This window comes from Filicampus tigris, chromosome 19 (assembly GCF_054856515.1).
Source record: "Filicampus tigris isolate MCC_2025a chromosome 19, RoL_Ftig_1.0, whole genome shotgun sequence".
Taxonomy (NCBI): Eukaryota; Metazoa; Chordata; class Actinopteri; order Syngnathiformes; family Syngnathidae; genus Filicampus; species Filicampus tigris.
In genome coordinates this window covers 2051314-2069017 of record NC_141235.1, presented here as the reverse complement: position 1 = coordinate 2069017, position 17704 = coordinate 2051314, and the positions used below count along the sequence as shown (strand labels likewise).

Sequence of the window (17704 nt, the reverse complement as noted above, 5' to 3'; positions counted from 1 at the left end):
TGACCTTGCTGCCTACCTGAGGATTTGTTCCGCCACGGGCTTGTTCTGGAACTTGGCGGGTAAATCCAGGATGGGTTTCACCGTGAAACACTGAACGTCTTTACGCAAACACATCAAGGAATGCGAAAAAGAAGAAAAGATGACAACAGTCCATTTTTTTTAAAAAACATTTGATGGGATGAGTGCGGCTGGATTGCGGATACATTGTCCGTGGGAGTTCTTGATGTCCTCGCTGGGCGGCGTGGTGGTCTTCATCTTCTCGGCGTTGGGGAACTGCGTGAGGAGGCGGGCCTCAAAGTCCTCCCAGCGCTCGTACTCCTTGCCGCGGTAGATGAACATTTTGTTCTGGGGGGGGGGGGACACGCAAGCTCAGACATGAGGCTGGACCAAAATGGCCTGAAAATAAAACGGCATCCTTGACACTTACGGTTGTTTATTTACGTTTCATTTTTGTTACATTAGTTTTGTTTTCCGAATATAATCGTTAGGTAACTTTCAACTATACGATTGAATTCCTGCAAATGAATTGAAAGCAACCACGACTATTCTGTTCTCCGACCAGAAAGTTGCCAACTTGATTGTTGTTACGCAAGTGAGGCGAGCGGACCGAGCGTCGACGACTCGGCAGCCGGACAAGGACGACCTCGCGGAGATGACCGGCCGGCGCCGAGGATTTTTTTTTTTCCCCGACAAGGTCAAAGAGTTGCCGTGAGCGAGGAAGGAGTGAAAATGCGCAAGCCAGACAAAAAAAAGACACCAGAAAGGGCGTTTCAACAGAGCCCAAGTTGAGACGAGCGCAATTTGCCGTCTGCGAGGACACATGAAAAGAATCAAAGCGCCACTCAAGAACAATTGTTCTTCAAAGTGGACCTTCACTAACGCTACGGGACTTTTTCTTTTTGTGCGTGACTGCCGCTCCCAATCAAGTCACCAGAAGTCTTCAGATAAGACGACAAAGTGGCGTGTACAAGCGATATCGCCAAAACGGAGTGACGAGATCAGGCCGGGAAACGTTTGTGGCATTTCCTCCGCCAAGGAAGTCGAGGTGCTCTGCGACTTTCGGTCAAGCCTTTGTTACCGATGCAGTTGTTGACGTGCTCGATAAATAAAGTTGAGTGAATACAAATTTAATCAAATAAAAATTGCGTATAATGTAGTATTTCTAAATAAGGCGAGCACCACAAAAAAATGCTTTGGTCATAGAAAACTAAAAATAAATCAACACACACCATCCACTTTAGTGGCAAGTCAAACAGTTTTTACACAACACAAACGCAGGCTTACGACAACAAATCACGTTCAGACACGTTGTCTCCGTATTTGATCTCGGCCTACAAATAGAGCAAGCGAGCGGGGAGGCTGGCCTCGTCAACTCGCGAACTCACCCGCAGGAAGGACGGGAAGCCGACGCCGTAGTAGCCCACAGCGAAGTAGTCGGGTTTGGGCCGGATCACCTTGACGATGTTCTCGTAGAACTGCGCCTGCTTGCGCTGTGAACGCACGAGCGCTTGGCGAATGTCGTTTCGTCAACCAGGCTCATATTTCAACTCAATTTGCCCAAGTCAAGCTACAACCGGGATTTGATGATAACAAAAAGGTCAAGTAATGTACTGTACCAGGGATGCGCTAAGCTGCTCAAAGTCAAACATTTCATTCTCGTACTGCTCGGCCAGTTCCTTCCCCAGGATGATGGCTTCCTCCCACATCTGTCAGACATTGGAATGTTTGTGAAACAAACGTACACGGCGCACGCATTCTGATCAATGAAGTAGTTTACCTTGCCCTTGTCAAAGTAATTGATAATCTGCTGGTAGAGCTGGTCCTTGAGCTGGCCTTGAGTGGCGGCCTGGTAGCCGTCTCGCTGGGTCAGGTGGGCGGCGCACGGCTCGTCGGACCACTGGAAAAAAAAAAAAAAAAGCGCCGCCGTTTGATCACGGAAGGCGCCGAGGCAAACGCTTGGGCTGGTTCCGACATGGGAACAAACGCCATCCGTTTGGCCGCCGCGTATTGATCCCCCGACAGCCCGAGTGCGCCATTTACATGCTAAAAGGATTTCCGTTGATCCGCCGCTGACCTCGCAGCGGCCACAAGTGAGCCGCTGAGAGCGAAAGTGGCCCGACTCGGTTTTGGTCGTAACTTTGGCAGGGATAGGTTTTATTTTATCTTATTTTTTCGGGGTAAGATATACCTTGAGTAGCTTGGCGTGCAGCAGCAGCGTGTAAGCCGCCTCCGTGTAGTTGTCGCACTCCTTGTGGAGGTCGCACAGCTTATACAAATACCTTTTGGAAAAAGAAGGAACAATTTTTTTTTTTTTAAATCACACGTGTGAACTAAGTGGTTTGGTCATCAAAGAAGGAAGCTCTTACCTGATGTACATCTCCTCTCGGTCGATCTCCTTGTAAAAGTTCTGTGTTGCAAAAAGGACGACGTCATTCAAAAGCAAAAACCATTGTTGACGTAATGTGCGAGCGCGACTGACCAGCACGTTGACGGTGCAGCTCATGCGGTTCTCCTTGTTCTCGTCGTGCATGATGGTGCGGTAGTCCAGCAGGCGCTCCAGCAGGCGCACCACCAGGCTGACAAAGTTCTCGCCGCTTTTGGCCAAGTACTTGTGCTTGCGGCAGTGCTCCAGCAAACTGCAGACGAGGAGCGTTAGCCGTCGGGCGCCATCTCCGGCCGCGGTGCCGGCAAGCGCACTTACATCTTCTGGAAGAGGACTTTGTACTGCTCGTCCCCGCGCCCGCCCTCCACCTCGTGATCCAGCTTGGTGATGATCTCGTTCTCGAACTGCAATCGCGCGGCAGCGCCGTAAAAAGTTCAATGAAGCAATTTCTTCCCGTCCAGTATGTGTGTGTCCTCTTTTTAAAACTTAAATCACATTTCAAACGGTATATTATCATTAGATCATTCCAAAAATGTACTTTCAATTGATCCATTGTTTGTACTCAATAAGTTTGAATGTGTTCTTCAAGCTTTTTTAAATATTGTCCGCTCTTCTGGACATGACAGCTGTTCATCTATGCGGAACGTATCCCCCCAACCCCCCGCAAAAAACGGGGTTCGCCTTACCTCCCTTTTGTGTCATCTACGGGCGCCTACGCGCACACACAGAACATGCGCGGCAAAGTGGATTTCCCTCATGCAGAAAAGCTTCATTTTATGCCGTAACGAGGCAGAACATTAGGTTGCTCTCGGCGCCCGCTGTTGATAATCGCGGCGCAACACAACAAAATGAGATTTGCCCAATTACAAGCCAGCTCGCGGCTACACACCGTTTATTATCCCCCACATACCCGTTCCGGACGCCCCGTTTCACTCCCAAGCGATTGCCGTGCAGTCGCAGTACAATGTACGCCTGCTTCCATACGAAAAAGAGCACTAGCAGTAGCATTGCATTGTGCGGTGTAAAAAAAAAACAGACAGAAATGACAATATAGGGAATCAAAATTTCGAGGCATGATTTCATGCTTCACTTCAATGAATGTCAATTTCTTTCTTGGACGTACCCTCTGGAAGCTGCACGTAAAGTGGAACTCGCACTGCATCATGTCGAAGAAGATGGCGATGGTGGCCTTGCGCAACTCGATCTCGGGGACCAGCGTCATCTCCAGGATGGGGCCCACCATCTCGGGGATGAATTTGATCTTGTGGGGCCCTTTTTGGGGATGGGGGACACATCATTTGAATTACAAAAGGAGGGGGGAAAAAAAACAAAGGGATACGGTAAAAAGCTCTAATCAAGGAGTAAGGTGGTGAAGATGGCGAGGTAGAGAATTCTAATGGGCCCCACTGGTGCCTCTCCGGACACAACAACATAAAGCTCATTAAAAGTACATTTTCCCCATTTGACAGCAGTTATGGGCTGGAAAGGCGAACCCGGGAATACGATCAATAGCCCCAAAACAAAACAAGATTGTGCTTGCGGACTTACCTAGATTGTACCACATATCCCGGATCTCAAAGCCGATTTGCCGCCGCATGTCCTGGTACCTGGAAGCATCAAAAACGTCAACGAAGCTCATTTCGCTATTCGAGACAAAATATGGCAATTCCATTTTGAACGTTCAAACCACATTTTTCCTTTTTTAATGATTGTGTCAAGCTTCTAAATGCATTTTATTAAAAGAATCATTTTTAATGTAACTTTATTAGTATTTAATAACACTCTTATGATTTTGTGCATGTCCAGCATACTTTATAATACAAAATTATTATCATTTTTTTTAAAGAAGCAGGTTTTCCATTTGAGCATTAGAGCACTAATGCAATTGAAACAAGAGCGGATCGGCACGGGAAAGCCGCACGCCGGCCCGGGTCGACTCACTTGTGGCAGATTTTGGCCCGCTTGTCGCTGGAGAAGTTCTCCAGCTGCAGCGACTCCTGCGTGAGGAAGGCCACGGCCAAGTGGAAGTAGTTGTTCCACAGCTAAGCATAACCAAAAAAAACAAAACCATTTTTGACCCAGCTTTTGGTCATCACTCTCATAAACGGAACATATCATAAACAGCTGTGGAGCAGACGAGAACTTAAACATGTAAATCTACCTACAGCGGTGCTTTTGTGATACGAGTGACCCGACTTGTGACTTTTCCCAAGTTAAACTCGCATCACAAGTCACCGCTGGAGTGAAAAACAAAGGTGGCCAAGAGTTCATCTTTTACCTGCAGCTCAAAGTTGGTCTGATCCAGAAATTTCTTGTTGAGCACAGCCGCATACTGATTAATGGCCCGCAGGAAGACCCTGCACAGATAAGAGACGCACAAAAAGTGTTTGGTGCTCACATCTGATAAGTGTGTGCACCTTAAAATAATATTTTAAAAAATGGATTTAAGAAAAAAAAAAAAACAAAAAAAAAACGCCATACTTATTATAATCGCATTTTGTTCTCCCTTATGTGGCATTAAAGGTCACTTTAAAGGTCACTGAAGCAACTTGGCCTTGTAAAACAAAAGCGCCAACAGCGCTTTCGAGTCGCACCTCTCGCAAATGCCAACGGACTAAAAATGCTCACGTTTCACCCCACTGAGCAAATCCAAAGTCAAACGGACCACTTTTGAACTCCAAGACAGTTCACCAACCAGCTTCAGTGGACTTAACAAAAAAAAAAAAAAAAAAAAACCTATACATGTAAGTAATTTTTGAAATTCATGATATAATCTCCTCGATGCCCCTTTGCCATAAATGAATCAAGTGTCGTGAGTGAAGCAGCTCGCCGCGTCCAGACGGCGCAGCAGAAGGGCTGCGGGGCGCGCAAAAGCGTGCCGGGACAACACCGTCTGACAAACTAATCCGATGTGATGTCCCGCAATTAAAAGTTAATAACTTCAACGGCACGGAGCTTTTAAAAGCCTTGGCCAGACTTTATTTAACCCCCCCCCCCTTCCCACCAAATAAAAAAACTCTTGAGCAGGAGGAAAAATGGCCGTGATAAAGTGGATGATTTTTTGGCAGGAGCCGTCCGCGATGACGGAGATATACCAGCAGACGTGTCATTTTTTTCTCTTAGACAAGGCTATGGCTTGACTAGATGAAGTTACTCCCTCCCAGTTCCTTGGCATCAGGATGCCACCGGATGGTGCCAAAGCAATCTTTTTATGTTCGACACAGCTAGGACTTTGGTTGCCCTCGGAAATGTGCAAATAGGTGAATTTGCGAATACGTGGTTGGAATTTCAAGAGGGCCTTCTCGGCGTACGACCGAGTTGGATCATTAAAAATCTCATGTTGGCCAACATTGCGCTTGGCCCTGAACGGGAATAAATGCCAATACTGAGGCCATACACGATTCATGTCCCGCTTTCCCGTGCCACACATATCAAGAGTCACCTTAATCATGACTGGCAAAGGTTAACACCTGTCACGGAACACCTCGGGATTAGCCTTACCGAGTCAATTTCTATGGTTTCATCCCCCGGCCCTAAAAAAATAAATAAATAAAACAAAATAAAAAGAAATCCCGCCCTGCTCAGCACTCAAGACTTTTACCACCCTGCCGTGTCCACGCCTCACTCAATTTTCTGCTGTCGTGCACATGCCAATATAGCTGATATACTTAACGGCGGGGCTAATGCTAAAATGGCTTTCCGGTGGCTGCACCTTGCCTGTGAGGAAATATTAAGACGGGATATTTAAGGTGCTATTCCGGAAGGCCAACAGACAAAAGTAAACAGGAGCCATGCCGCTAAATTGGAGACTTTTTCCCTAAACACATTTTGGTCGACTTCCTCTGACTTCATTTGTGAGTCTACTTGTGACAGACATGTCGGCCAGATTTCATGCAAGCAAGAGAAGCTTACTTTGGGGGCTGATTTAAAACATATTTTGGGGGTGCTACACCCGCATACAATGAAGCAAACTAAAACATCTTGCAACCACCACATAGCTTTTAGTCATTATCCCACCTATGGCATTTTTGTGAGCATTAAGTTAAGGGGATTTTAAGCTATGAGTTTTTAAATATACAACAATGTAATTCACTTTCTTTTGTGTTTAGTTTGACTAACCATCTTGAAGTGGCATGAAACAGCTTGAAGTCTGGCTTTTGAAAAATTGTTCACTCTCTGCCAAATTGCTGCTTGTTGGAAGATGCAAGTTCACTGACGCCATACAGCGCACGAATATAAAATTTCTTGCCAGAGCAAAATAAATTGCGCAAACAACGGCTCTGACCTCGATTAACTTGTAAGCTGTCATTCGTCTCTCAAGGCACAACTGCGCTACGGGACTAGTGGCCCCACGTTCTTTCTCCACTTTGATGACAACTGCTAATGTTGGAGGAATTGGGAAGGATTGTCTTGTATGGTGTACCTATGGATAAAAATACACTAAAGAGTTGTAGTAAGAAGCTTAGAACTTGAGCAAAAAAAAAATCCAAATTCAGCAAAATTGAATCGCAAGAGGAGAAGGTCTAATATGTCAGTATCCCTAATAAGTTCCGGCACTTGTTCGTGTGTTTGAAGCCAGCAATCTGTCTGAGCGCAGACATATAATTGGCTTGAAGGGGGGGAAAAAAAAAAAGACAGGACAGTTCCACCGTGAACACATCCTGCCATTAATTAAAAGTGTGAAGGAAAAAAAAAAAAACGAAACTAATGAGGCGGCCAAAAATAGAATGTACTCTGCCATCATGGTGATGGAAATGCTCCAAAAAGGCCGTTTGAAAGGCAGCTCGAAGGAAGCCCGAATTGAATTCATCAACATTGTCATAGAGCCTTGGTCAAACGTTTTTAGTCTTTAACATGAAAATATCAAACAAACAAAAAATTCTGTGAAATTAACTTGAGAATGGATGGGATGAAATTTTCCCCAAATTCCGAGGGGTAACCAACTCACCTACAGTGCCGTCTGTCCGGTATATGTCATCTCAATTTATTTTCATTTAAAGTGTTTTGTCGCCATCTTGTGGCACCGAGAGGCAATTACACACCTCTTTGTGCGGGCGTCAATTACTTGCGGATTTTCGCAATTTGCAGCATGTCTCGGTCCCTTTACCTTGTGAACGGTGACGGATGATTGCTCGGGAATGTGTCATTTAGTTGAGCTGAGAAAAATACGTTCAAAAGAAAATCTTTGTTCTCCTGCATTTCGCGCGCTGTGTCAAAACTTGCTATCTTGTATTTCTTTGAGCGCAGCTCTCACAAAGTGCACAGCTCTGCTCTTTCAAGCTTACATTATTAACACTGCCAAATGATGCCTCGCAACATCTGGACAGTTATCACGCTGCTCAAAGCACTTTTTTTTTTTTTTGCATCGTTTCGAACCATTTTGAAAACTTTAAAGACCCTGTAACGTGAATTTGGAGACTTGCTTCTAAACACGTCGCACATGTGCATCTTCCCTTTGGAAAGCCTGCTGATGTGGCTACTTTAGAGAGCCTCGTTGTTTGCCCTGGGTGCCTACACATCTCAGACAGAGGCTTCACTTTGGCGTAGCCGCTTTGTGTTGCCTCGTTGTGGTCGCGATGACCTGGTGGGGACGTTTTCCAGCTGCTGGAGGATTTGAGCCGATATATTGTCAGAGCTCAAACACGTAGTTCTGTGTAGGCAGAAGATGCTAGCTCTCATTTTTCCATCTTGAGATCGGCTCGAGTGTCACGATTGTTCAGCCTCATTTGACGATTTTCTTAATCCTGCAAATTAGGCAGGAATGTTGACAGCACTTTCCCCTGTGCCGTGTCGAATGTAGAAGACGTTTATTTTTATTTTACGCCGACTTAAAGATGTTGCACAAGTCGCCACGGTCGCCCAGGTAACGGCACGGTTAATAATCCCCGTGTCGGAAGGAACCTTGAGTGCTTTGGAGCCGCCCCTCGATATTAAGAGCCATTTGGATACAGTACACAGGCGTCATCATTATGATAAATACGCGGAATCAATGTGGCGCCGTCGGAGAAATCGCCTCGTTATCACTGATGGATGGCCGCCATTTTGAATCCTCAATGTATGTCGGGCTGCCTTCGCTGAGCCCCCCTCGCCCCCAGAAACCACCTTCCATCCACGTATGCTAATGAACATTTATCAGCGGATCATACTTGCTAATTGAGTTCAGGGAGCATCTTGGATAATGATCCCCATCTATAGGCGTGCGTACGCCGGCTAGGAGGAAAGTTGGGTGCGAAGAGATAACGGGAAGGTCACAAGGCTTTGTTATCAGATCAATTTATTAAGGCGATTAGCTCAATTTCAGACACATGATGAATGCGCCGTCCGTTTAGGCATCGACAAGATTGCAATGCGACTATCGCGCGTATGTGACGTTTTTTTTTTTTTTTTCTTCTTCAAAAGTTTGCCGCCATGTTCCGCGATCACCGAGATGAAAATTCAAAAGTCTCGCAATGTAGCATCACCCAACTGTCTCGCATATTTTGCTCAAATTTGGTGGCGGATGGACGAAGCTAATGTTTGAAGGTCATCAAATCTCATCGCCATGCTCCGCCCACACGCAATGACAAAGACTCAAGATTCCCCATCTTGTCTCGTATACCTGCTTAAATTTGGCCACGATCTGACAAAATCTGGTTTCTACACCAAAAAGGCGGAGAAAACAAACGCTGTATGAAAAGAAACAAGTTTTTACCTGGCGTTGGTCATTCACTCCATGAACTGGCTCATTTTATTGCCTCACAATCACAACGCAAAGTTTCTATACATCGCTGGCAGTACATTGTTGGATTCCAGCTGACGACTATAAACATCCGTGGCACTGAATGAGTTCATTCTTTTCATTATCACGTCTCTGCAAAAACTGTCAGGGCTGCGTTGCCTCAAATGAATGCAAAAGCGAAATATTTTTCTTGGCAAATGTCACGATTAAGCGTCATTTAGCTCAAACGTTCTCCTTGGCAAAAAGCGGCAACATCGCAAATGCACGACGCTGAATCACGCTCATTATTCTAATTCTAGCCCAATCTGCTAATGAAGTCTCTGGGTTGCAGCAGCTGCGGGAACCTAATGGAGGACTAAAGAGGAACGTGGTGATGAGGATGAAGAAGAGGAGGATGACCTACTGTAGCTTTGTGATTCGGCACATCAGCAGCAATAAAGGCCCACAACAACTCAACTATCAAACCGGCCTGCGAGGGAGTGCAATCGGCCGACTGGGCAAAACGGACACGCAAATGTCTTACAAAGTTAAAAGAAAACAAAAAAACAAAATCTTCTTCCTATCCCTGTGAGGAAGCTTAAGCCAACGTGTGCTAATTAAGCGCAAGAACAAACAAAGACACGAGGTTACTACCTAGGGGACAATTGGACATCTAATGAACGACGCGAAGTAATTTTGCGCGAGGCGTCACGGCTACGCTGCATTGTAGCTTGTTCAGGAGCGAACGGGAAGCAAAGAGAGAGAAAGTACATTTGTACGAATGGGGGCGGGGGGGGGGCGTTTACGGATGGCCGAGCGGTCAACTAGAAGCATCGTCAAGCGAGTCGTCAAAACTTTGCTTCCCTGCTTCGCCACAACCGGATGACGACAACTCCAATGAACAAAGCCGTCTAGCATATCTTAAATTTGGTAATGAGCGGACAAAAAGTCTCAGACGAGTGACATTTTTGTTTTATTTTCCAAGGACAACGGGAAAGGCCCAAGCATTCGACGGCTGTACCGAATGTTGTGGCCAGTAAAGCGAAACAAAGTGGTGGGCACATCCCTGCGCGACCTGCCGGCCCATGGGAGGTGACAGGAGCGCTCGGTTAACTGCTGTTAAAATATAGATCGGTTGCAAAGGAAAGAAACAACAACACCTTTTAACTACTTGCCTTAACTTCATGCGACAAGCAGCCCCCTGAATAAACCACACAGCTTTTTTTTTTGAATAATTCCACCAGGGTGGCACCGAGCCAGGTTGGCATGAATAAAAGACGACAAGCAGCCAAGTAAGAGAAGATGGCAGGAGTGAAAGTTGCGAGATTAGCATTTATAATTCATGCGATTGTTTACTGGCTGCTCATCTGATTGCCGCACTGCCGGCGAGGCCTCGTGTTGATATTATTTGCATGGCGGGATCGGGGGCGGGTGCGGTCGGGGCGAACAACGCGCAGCTATGCTAACCCACTTTTGACTCCTGTTCCTTAGCAACGTCAGCGTTGGGACTCCGAAGGCCACAGCGGCGTGCCACTTACTTGTTTTGCATCATATTCATGATCACCCAGTCCGAGGGGTAGACGTTCTTCCCGATGAGGTCTTTAAACATGATGAAGGTTTCCATGAGGAAGTCCTGCAAAAGAAAGTTGCGTCAGGCAGAATTGAAGAAAATGCTTGGTCAAGCTAGGAGTTTACACCTTTATGGCAAATGACCACATTTTGCAGGAAGGCTCCACCAACAGCAAACCAAAACGGTTCCCAATAGAGCGTCGTCCATCCGTCACCTGTCCAGTAATGTGCTTCAAATTTGGTAGCAATTGGAAAAAAATATCTGTATGAGGAGCAAACTTGTGAAATATACCTGACCACATTGACCGTACCAGGGACGATTCGAGTCAAAATGGCAGACTTCCTGTGTCTTTTCCGACATGTTTTTTTTTTTTTTGGAAGGTCTACTCATGGATGACGCACCTACTAAATTTCAGGTTACTATGTGCAAACAGTTTTGGGGGCTGAATTTTCATCTGTTCCTCTCAAACAAGTCAGTCCAGTATACGAGGCTCAGAACCGGTCGCAATCAGACAACATTTTGACAAGTACCTTTCTGAAGGACAGCTGGAAATGGCCACAATTGACTCTAAAATTGCTACCTACAACCAAAACGTCTCCCTGTGTCATTTCAGACATGACACCTTGAGACTATTCATGTTAGACATGCCTACTGAATTTCATGCTGCGCTCTGAGTGTTTTTGAGACAAAAAGTATGTGAAAGCCCTGAAAATAACAGCCATTTATTTGGCCCAAGAATAACAAGGACAAAAGAAAGCAAACAATTTCAAGGCGGTAAAGTCAGGGGTGCATCTTTCAGGGATTTGAGGTGGTGCATTTAGAGAAATACACAAAAAAAAAAAAAAATCTGTGAGCTGCAGACAGCTTTGAAATGTGGCTATGGCTGCGAGAGGAACAATCAATCTGTGCAAAGATTCCAGCTTTCTCGCAGAGATTGTTTGTCTTGCCAACAGCCTCACTGTGGCCTCACAGGGGAGCACAGTCAAGGTCGAAGAGTTTGCGCTCCGTCACCAAGTTCCACTGCACCAGTAGGTGAGGGTCAATTACGACGAAATGCATTTGACGAATAGATGTTTATTATTTTGAAAACCCTTCAAAAAGCCACGACAGCACAGCGGCGCCTTGAGATACAAATTGAATTTGTTCTGTGACCACGCTTGTGACTCAATAATTGCAAATCGCCTTGAGTTGCTACTTCTGGCGTGCGCGCCTTGACCACCAGGAGGCAGTATCATATAGACATACCCATAACAGTTCTGTAGACGTCACAACCAAAGTCATCATGGTTCGTCTATGAAATTAAATAAAAATGAGAGAAAGGACAAAATGTCTTTCGTTTTCATCTTCGTCAATTCATTTCGTAGTTTCAGGATTTATTTCAAACATATTTATTTCCGTATATTTCAGTTAATCAGTCGTTTGGGAGTTGACATTTACTTTCCTTATTACACAATACTTGACGGTTTTTCTTTTCAAATTGAAAGTAAATGAATAAAAAACCAAGATGATATAAAAACTCACGCAAAACTATTCTAAGCCTTGTCGCACCCGCTCCGTCAGCCGCAGTAACATTTGCCATTCTCTGCAGTTTGTCTACATGCGTTGCTTCATTTGTGTTTAAATTCAAATTAAAAGGTGGTTGAAATTTCAATTTTGTACATATCCATTGCTTAAAATGTTACCAAGAAGCTCGCAGACCTTCAAGTTATAAGGTCGTTTTAAATACACAACACAGTTTTGGGCAAGATAACTGAAAGCGACAACATGCGTCTTTCCGTCCTGGCACTCACCACCACGTCGCTCCTTATTTTGCCAAAAGTGTTGATCAGATGTGCGTAGTGATAGTCGTCCATCTGCCTCAGCGTGGCGGTCATGCTGGCCACGAAGCTCCCCTGCAAAACAACAACAAGTCCGAGAAGTGTGTTAAGTCAAACGTGGCCGGATTGCGATGGACCTGCGCACACGATTGGACGGGAGTTTGGAAGCGGGCGAGCGCTCGCCTCCTTCCCGCGGCGTGCCCGATCTCATTAACCCGCCGGCCCCCCCTTGTCTCGGCTGATTAGAAAAGGCCGGGGTGTCCCTAAAGGGCCGCCTTGGCTGGCTCAGGTTAGCATCGCTGCACGGCGCAGATAGGCGGCCGACCGGATGGAGGCGTTCGGATGCCCGTCACGTGCCGGCCGGGACAAAGGAAATGCTTCAATTAGCTGCCGAATGCTGACAGCTACTTTTTGCAGCGGGACTCCAAAAACCAACAGACGGATGACAGAGCTTTCAAAGCCAATCCTTGCTAATCAGCTATCAAGAGTGATTAAAAGAACAGCAGAGAGTTGGAATTACACTCTTACGATGGCCTTTAAGTATCCACCACCCGCTACTGATAAGGTTTTGAAACCTTCATTTCGCGCGTATTTCTAAAAGACTTCAATTTAAAACATCCAAGACAAATATCATTTCAGTCGTGTGGCAACCTTGCTGAAAGCCAGTCAATTCTGGGTGAAATTCTGCCGCATGCTTTCAATGTGGGGAAGCTCGCACCACACATGTCAAAACAAACAATTGAAAGCTGGCAGGTCCAAATTGGCATGTTAACATGAAGGACTGCGTTAGTATTTGAACATAAAATGCATGCAGGATCAAAAACGGCATCGCTTGGGATAAATGTGTCTCATCGTGTAGCTTTTGCCAATTTGGTCTTATTTAAAGGAACACATGACAATACTAAACAAAACAAAAAAAAATCCTTTGGAAAAATTCCACTCAAGTTTAAACACAGCCAAAATGGCTTGAAGCACAAAACCAAAACCGAATGGCACAAAATGTCCCTCGCATCTCTTAACAGTTAAATAAGCCAGAAATGATGTGGCTCGCAATTAGAAACACATCTGAATAATAATTTGCATGATTTGTACTGCTGAAGAGAGAGTGAGTGCATCATGGAGACAATCAAAAGGAATTAAGCACAGATAAGAAGGCGTAATTAAAACCGACGGCGAGATCAAGATGAGCAACGTGTGATAAACTGGATTGCATATGCAGCTCAGGTAAGCTTCCTGCGCAGTCTCGTTGCCAAAACTTTCGAAGCCGCGCACTGCACTTTTGCTGAACACAACCTCAAACAAAACGGCAACAGTTTGGAGAGATTTAACAATCTTTTGAAAATTCAGCCCCTGAAGCTGCTTTCAACTAGTAACGTGAAATTTGGCATGCATATTTTTCATGAGCAGACCCACAAAAAAGTCTCAAGGACCAATGCCCGAAAACGCAAAGAAAGTCTGCCATTTTTTATTTTTAGGATCAGGCTGTTTCCTGGAGTCCTACAAAAGACGGATTCGTTTTTCTCTGAATGTTTCCAAATTTGAACCACTGTACGTATTCAATGCTGTCTTAAGATACGTTTAGTTTAATTTGCTCCAAGGCCACACTCATAACTCAAAAACATGTCTTAAGTCATCTCAATTCATCTTTGCCCACTGAAATGAACGGTCCAAAAATACAAACGAAATGTTTGTAATATGATGTTAAGAAGAAAAACATCGCTGTAGAAAATTTGACTTTTACTTTTTGCTTCTTCTAGTGAGCGCATCTTGGTCGCATTGGGGCAGTGTAACACATACTCGAGTGCCTCACAACTGACTCATTCAGCTGCTGTAATGTGAGTGATCTTCCGCAAAGGATAAAGAATATGACTGTGAGAATTGTTATATTGCCTGTCTTCATTTTCTCCACCGTTTGTGTTCAAATAGCCGCCAAAAAATTGTCCCGAAAATAATTTGTGGAAAACAAATAGCTCTAAGAAATGAAATACAATTGGACTTAAAAGTTCAGTTTTTGAAATCATTGCTCGAGATTTTGCAGTGCGTCTGGATGGAACGTTGGGCTGTTAATCCACATGAACATTTGGGAAGAAGGTTCTGCTCCAGGAATGGATGTCCTTGTCTACCTTTGAAGGGGGAATCTTATTCTTACCAAAGCCTCCCATTTCTTGGCCCATTTATCTTATTCGCGCCCATCCACTGTGTGTCCATAAAAAGTCAAATAAAGTAAGGTCTTAAAGACGCTTTGTTGCTATAGTAAAAGCAGATAGATGAGCCCTTGGGCCTGCCCGAACCGTCCGCGTTGAGAATGCACAGCAGCAGCATGCCTGGAATATTTGCCGTCACACCTGGCATCTCTATTCTGCGCACAACGGCGAAACATCTGGCGCGGCATGTGCTCCTGTTCTGCGTTTAGATCTTAATTGTGGCGGGGTGACAGCGTCGGGGTACTTTTTCTTGGCAGCCCTTCTCTCGGCGGAAAAAAGCAGCGCGTGGGGCCGCTCGCTAGCACGCTCGCCAGGTCCTTCACCTCCGTTTAATTTGCCATCAGGATTTGCCAGCTGATCCCGGCGCCTCCAGCTGCAATTAGCTTTGTTTGCTCGCTGACGAATCAGTCACATAACAGGCATAAAATCAAAAGTCAGATTGGCCAGTGCATGCCCGTTAGCTTAAGTGGCTTATGCTGCAGCCTGCGTTGGGGCTTAGCGCGCGTTACGTGCGCTAACCAGGATCCTTATCGTACGGATGGATTTCCCGCTGGGGAGAAAAGTAGCAGTGGCGGCGGACACCCTGTTGCTGTTTTCAAGAGTGCGTAGCTTGTGAAGAAGGCTTTGAAGAATGCGCCGCTTTTATGAATAAAGCTAATGCGCGGGGAATTACCGCCTGCCCTTCATGCCGGCCATACACTTTGGATCCAGCAATTAAGTGAAGAAAATGAAGACGCAACAGCTTGTCATCATCAAACAAGTCTTTGATTGTTGTTTCCCATCAGAGGCACGCATACTCCCGGCCTCATCACCAGGAGGAATCTCAATCAGGCTCAAAACACTTTGGTCAGCAGGCTATATGTGGTGATACCTCCGAGAAGATTTACAACGGACGTAACGGACCGACCGACAAGCCCGGCCACTGACTTGCCAATCAAAATAGCCAAACAACAGACCAACGACTGACTCACAAATCAAACTGTCCGACTTTGACTGAATCAATAACCAAAACACTGAGTGACAAACAGCCTGAACTGACTAGCTAATCAACCAATTGACTATGCGAACCAAAACCAACCACGAAAAGGGATTTCGTTTGTGAGCTAAATGAAGCCTGCTGTCCAGCGCCACACCGAAACTGAGCCAACTGTACTTGTCCTTCTTCGTTCCGGCCCATCCATCAACATTCCAAGTCAATCATCTAATGGCCGCCCATCGAGCTGGAGTGTTTATCTAGTCGATTTCTCCCGCCGAGCGACAATAAACCAAAGCTGAGTGCTGACATCTATCACCGTATCCTGTGGGGCTCAATATCCATCTGGTGCTCGAGGGGACAAAATGTGGCGGATTGTTAGCGGAAATGAAAAAAGAAAAGATGATTATAGGGTGGGGGGGGGGGGGGAAATGGCGAATCTCCAGGAGAATTCATCTCACTTTTGCAAAAAAAAAAAAAAAAAAAAGATGTTTAGCTTGACCCAAAAAAACCAAACCCTCTATTGTTTTCAAGGCTTTAATTATGCCTGCAGGGAGATGGTACGCTGGTCTCCAGGGAGTCTTCTCGGGTAGACAAAACTGACAATGTGGCAGGAAGAAAGATGAGGACTTGTGAGGACTTGTTTTCTTCCCCAAGTTTGGAATTGCAAAGCGATATGGATCTGCTTGCTTCCAGAAAATACACACACACACACTCAACTCAACAGTGAGGCATTGGTTCCAAATACTGTTTAAGGTGGAACAGCCAATGGAAAACACCAGTTTAGGGGGGTTGGGTCTTTGTAACTTTCCTATCAATTTGAATGTGCTGACTTAATTCTAGTGTTCTCAAAGTTTGTGGGTCCAAGAGCATTTGACGGGGATGGATTTTTTCCCCCCCAAAGAACCTTCATAATCCTTAAGACAACTAAACAAGCATTGATGCGGCGAATCCTATCAAACAAGTTCCTTTACTTAACAGCTGTGTGTTGTAGCCCGTTGCAAGCATTCATCATTTTCCAGAGAAAGCAGGGGGGGGGGGGGGGGGGGAAGATGTTAATGACCATCGGAGCAGATGATATGGATAAGGTCAATATTGTGTTGTCTGGTCTTGCCGAGGCGATTTGTTAGCGCGCGGCAGTCCCAGAAAGGCGAAGCTGCGAATTAGCCTCATAGTCAAGGTTGGCGGGACAACTGACCTTTTGCTGAGCCGCACTAGGGAAAAGCAGGCTGGCCAATCAATAATTCCCAGCGGAATATTTTAGGCCTTCTTTTGATATTTTCTCTATATTTTTAGCTTTTAGAAAACTATGTTACATTCAAACAAACTTAATTTATAAAGCACTTTCTAAACGACGTCCGACATTGTGTCAGAGACGGACGGAGCCCTCCCAGCTGCGACCAGAGTGTCACGTTTAACACCAGACTCTCACTGGCCGCACTACTTTGCGTCGAAAGCAATTGAGCGTGATTGTCCTGTTTCCATTTGATATAGTGGCCGAAAACTTCTGCCTGACATGTTCTTTTTCCGAAAATTGGATATTTGTCAAGGAAGCGCATACAGTGAAAGCCACTCTGACCACGTCTCCGACATCCTGTAAAGTAACTCACAAGAGGCAGCGCACTCTTAGGTGGTCCCAAAATGAATTTCTCGTCTCTAAATGCTGCAGAAGATGGGCAAACCGACATACAGCAGATAGACACCGCCTTGTCATCAAAGTGGAAGATCTCCCTATTTACTGGCAGATCCATCTACGACACGCGGAACAGCTCTCTCGCTTGTTATTCCGCTTCATGCAGACACTCTGGACTGTAAAGTGCTGTGTGCCGCGCATGGATGCACCGGGGAAATCTCGGCGGGCGCGTTTGATATGAAGCGCAGTGATGACCACGGGCCTGCTAAAACACGCTTTTCGACAGGAGTTGATCCGGGCGCACACGATCATATTCTTGCTCGGGAAGCAACAGCGGCTCTGTAAATCATATAGCGGGTGATCTAGAAATCAATTTACAATCCCAACAGGCCCCGCAGCAGGACAGTATGGAGGTTCCTTTGACCCC

The 17704-nt window shown here is 45.6% G+C and overlaps 1 protein-coding gene across 2 annotated transcripts in view; it reads right to left on the bottom strand.

The window, feature by feature from the left end:
* The window catches only part of dock1 (dedicator of cytokinesis 1), an 87621-nt gene that overhangs the window by 19370 nt on the left and 50547 nt on the right, over positions 1-17704 (bottom strand). For both annotated transcript variants that reach the window (XM_086016480.1, XM_086016481.1), the window contains exons 28-42: positions 12441-12542; positions 10619-10713; positions 4662-4740; positions 4325-4425; positions 3932-3990; positions 3507-3655; positions 2702-2787; positions 2480-2636; positions 2367-2407; positions 2189-2279; positions 1778-1897; positions 1617-1706; positions 1386-1490; positions 204-345; positions 17-98 (exon numbers count right to left, since the gene is read on the bottom strand). In XM_086016480.1, coding sequence (XP_085872606.1) covers positions 17-98; positions 204-345; positions 1386-1490; positions 1617-1706; positions 1778-1897; positions 2189-2279; positions 2367-2407; positions 2480-2636; positions 2702-2787; positions 3507-3655; positions 3932-3990; positions 4325-4425; positions 4662-4740; positions 10619-10713; positions 12441-12542 — 1499 coding nt within the window. The remainder of the gene's footprint in view (positions 1-16; positions 99-203; positions 346-1385; positions 1491-1616; positions 1707-1777; positions 1898-2188; positions 2280-2366; positions 2408-2479; positions 2637-2701; positions 2788-3506; positions 3656-3931; positions 3991-4324; positions 4426-4661; positions 4741-10618; positions 10714-12440; positions 12543-17704) is intronic.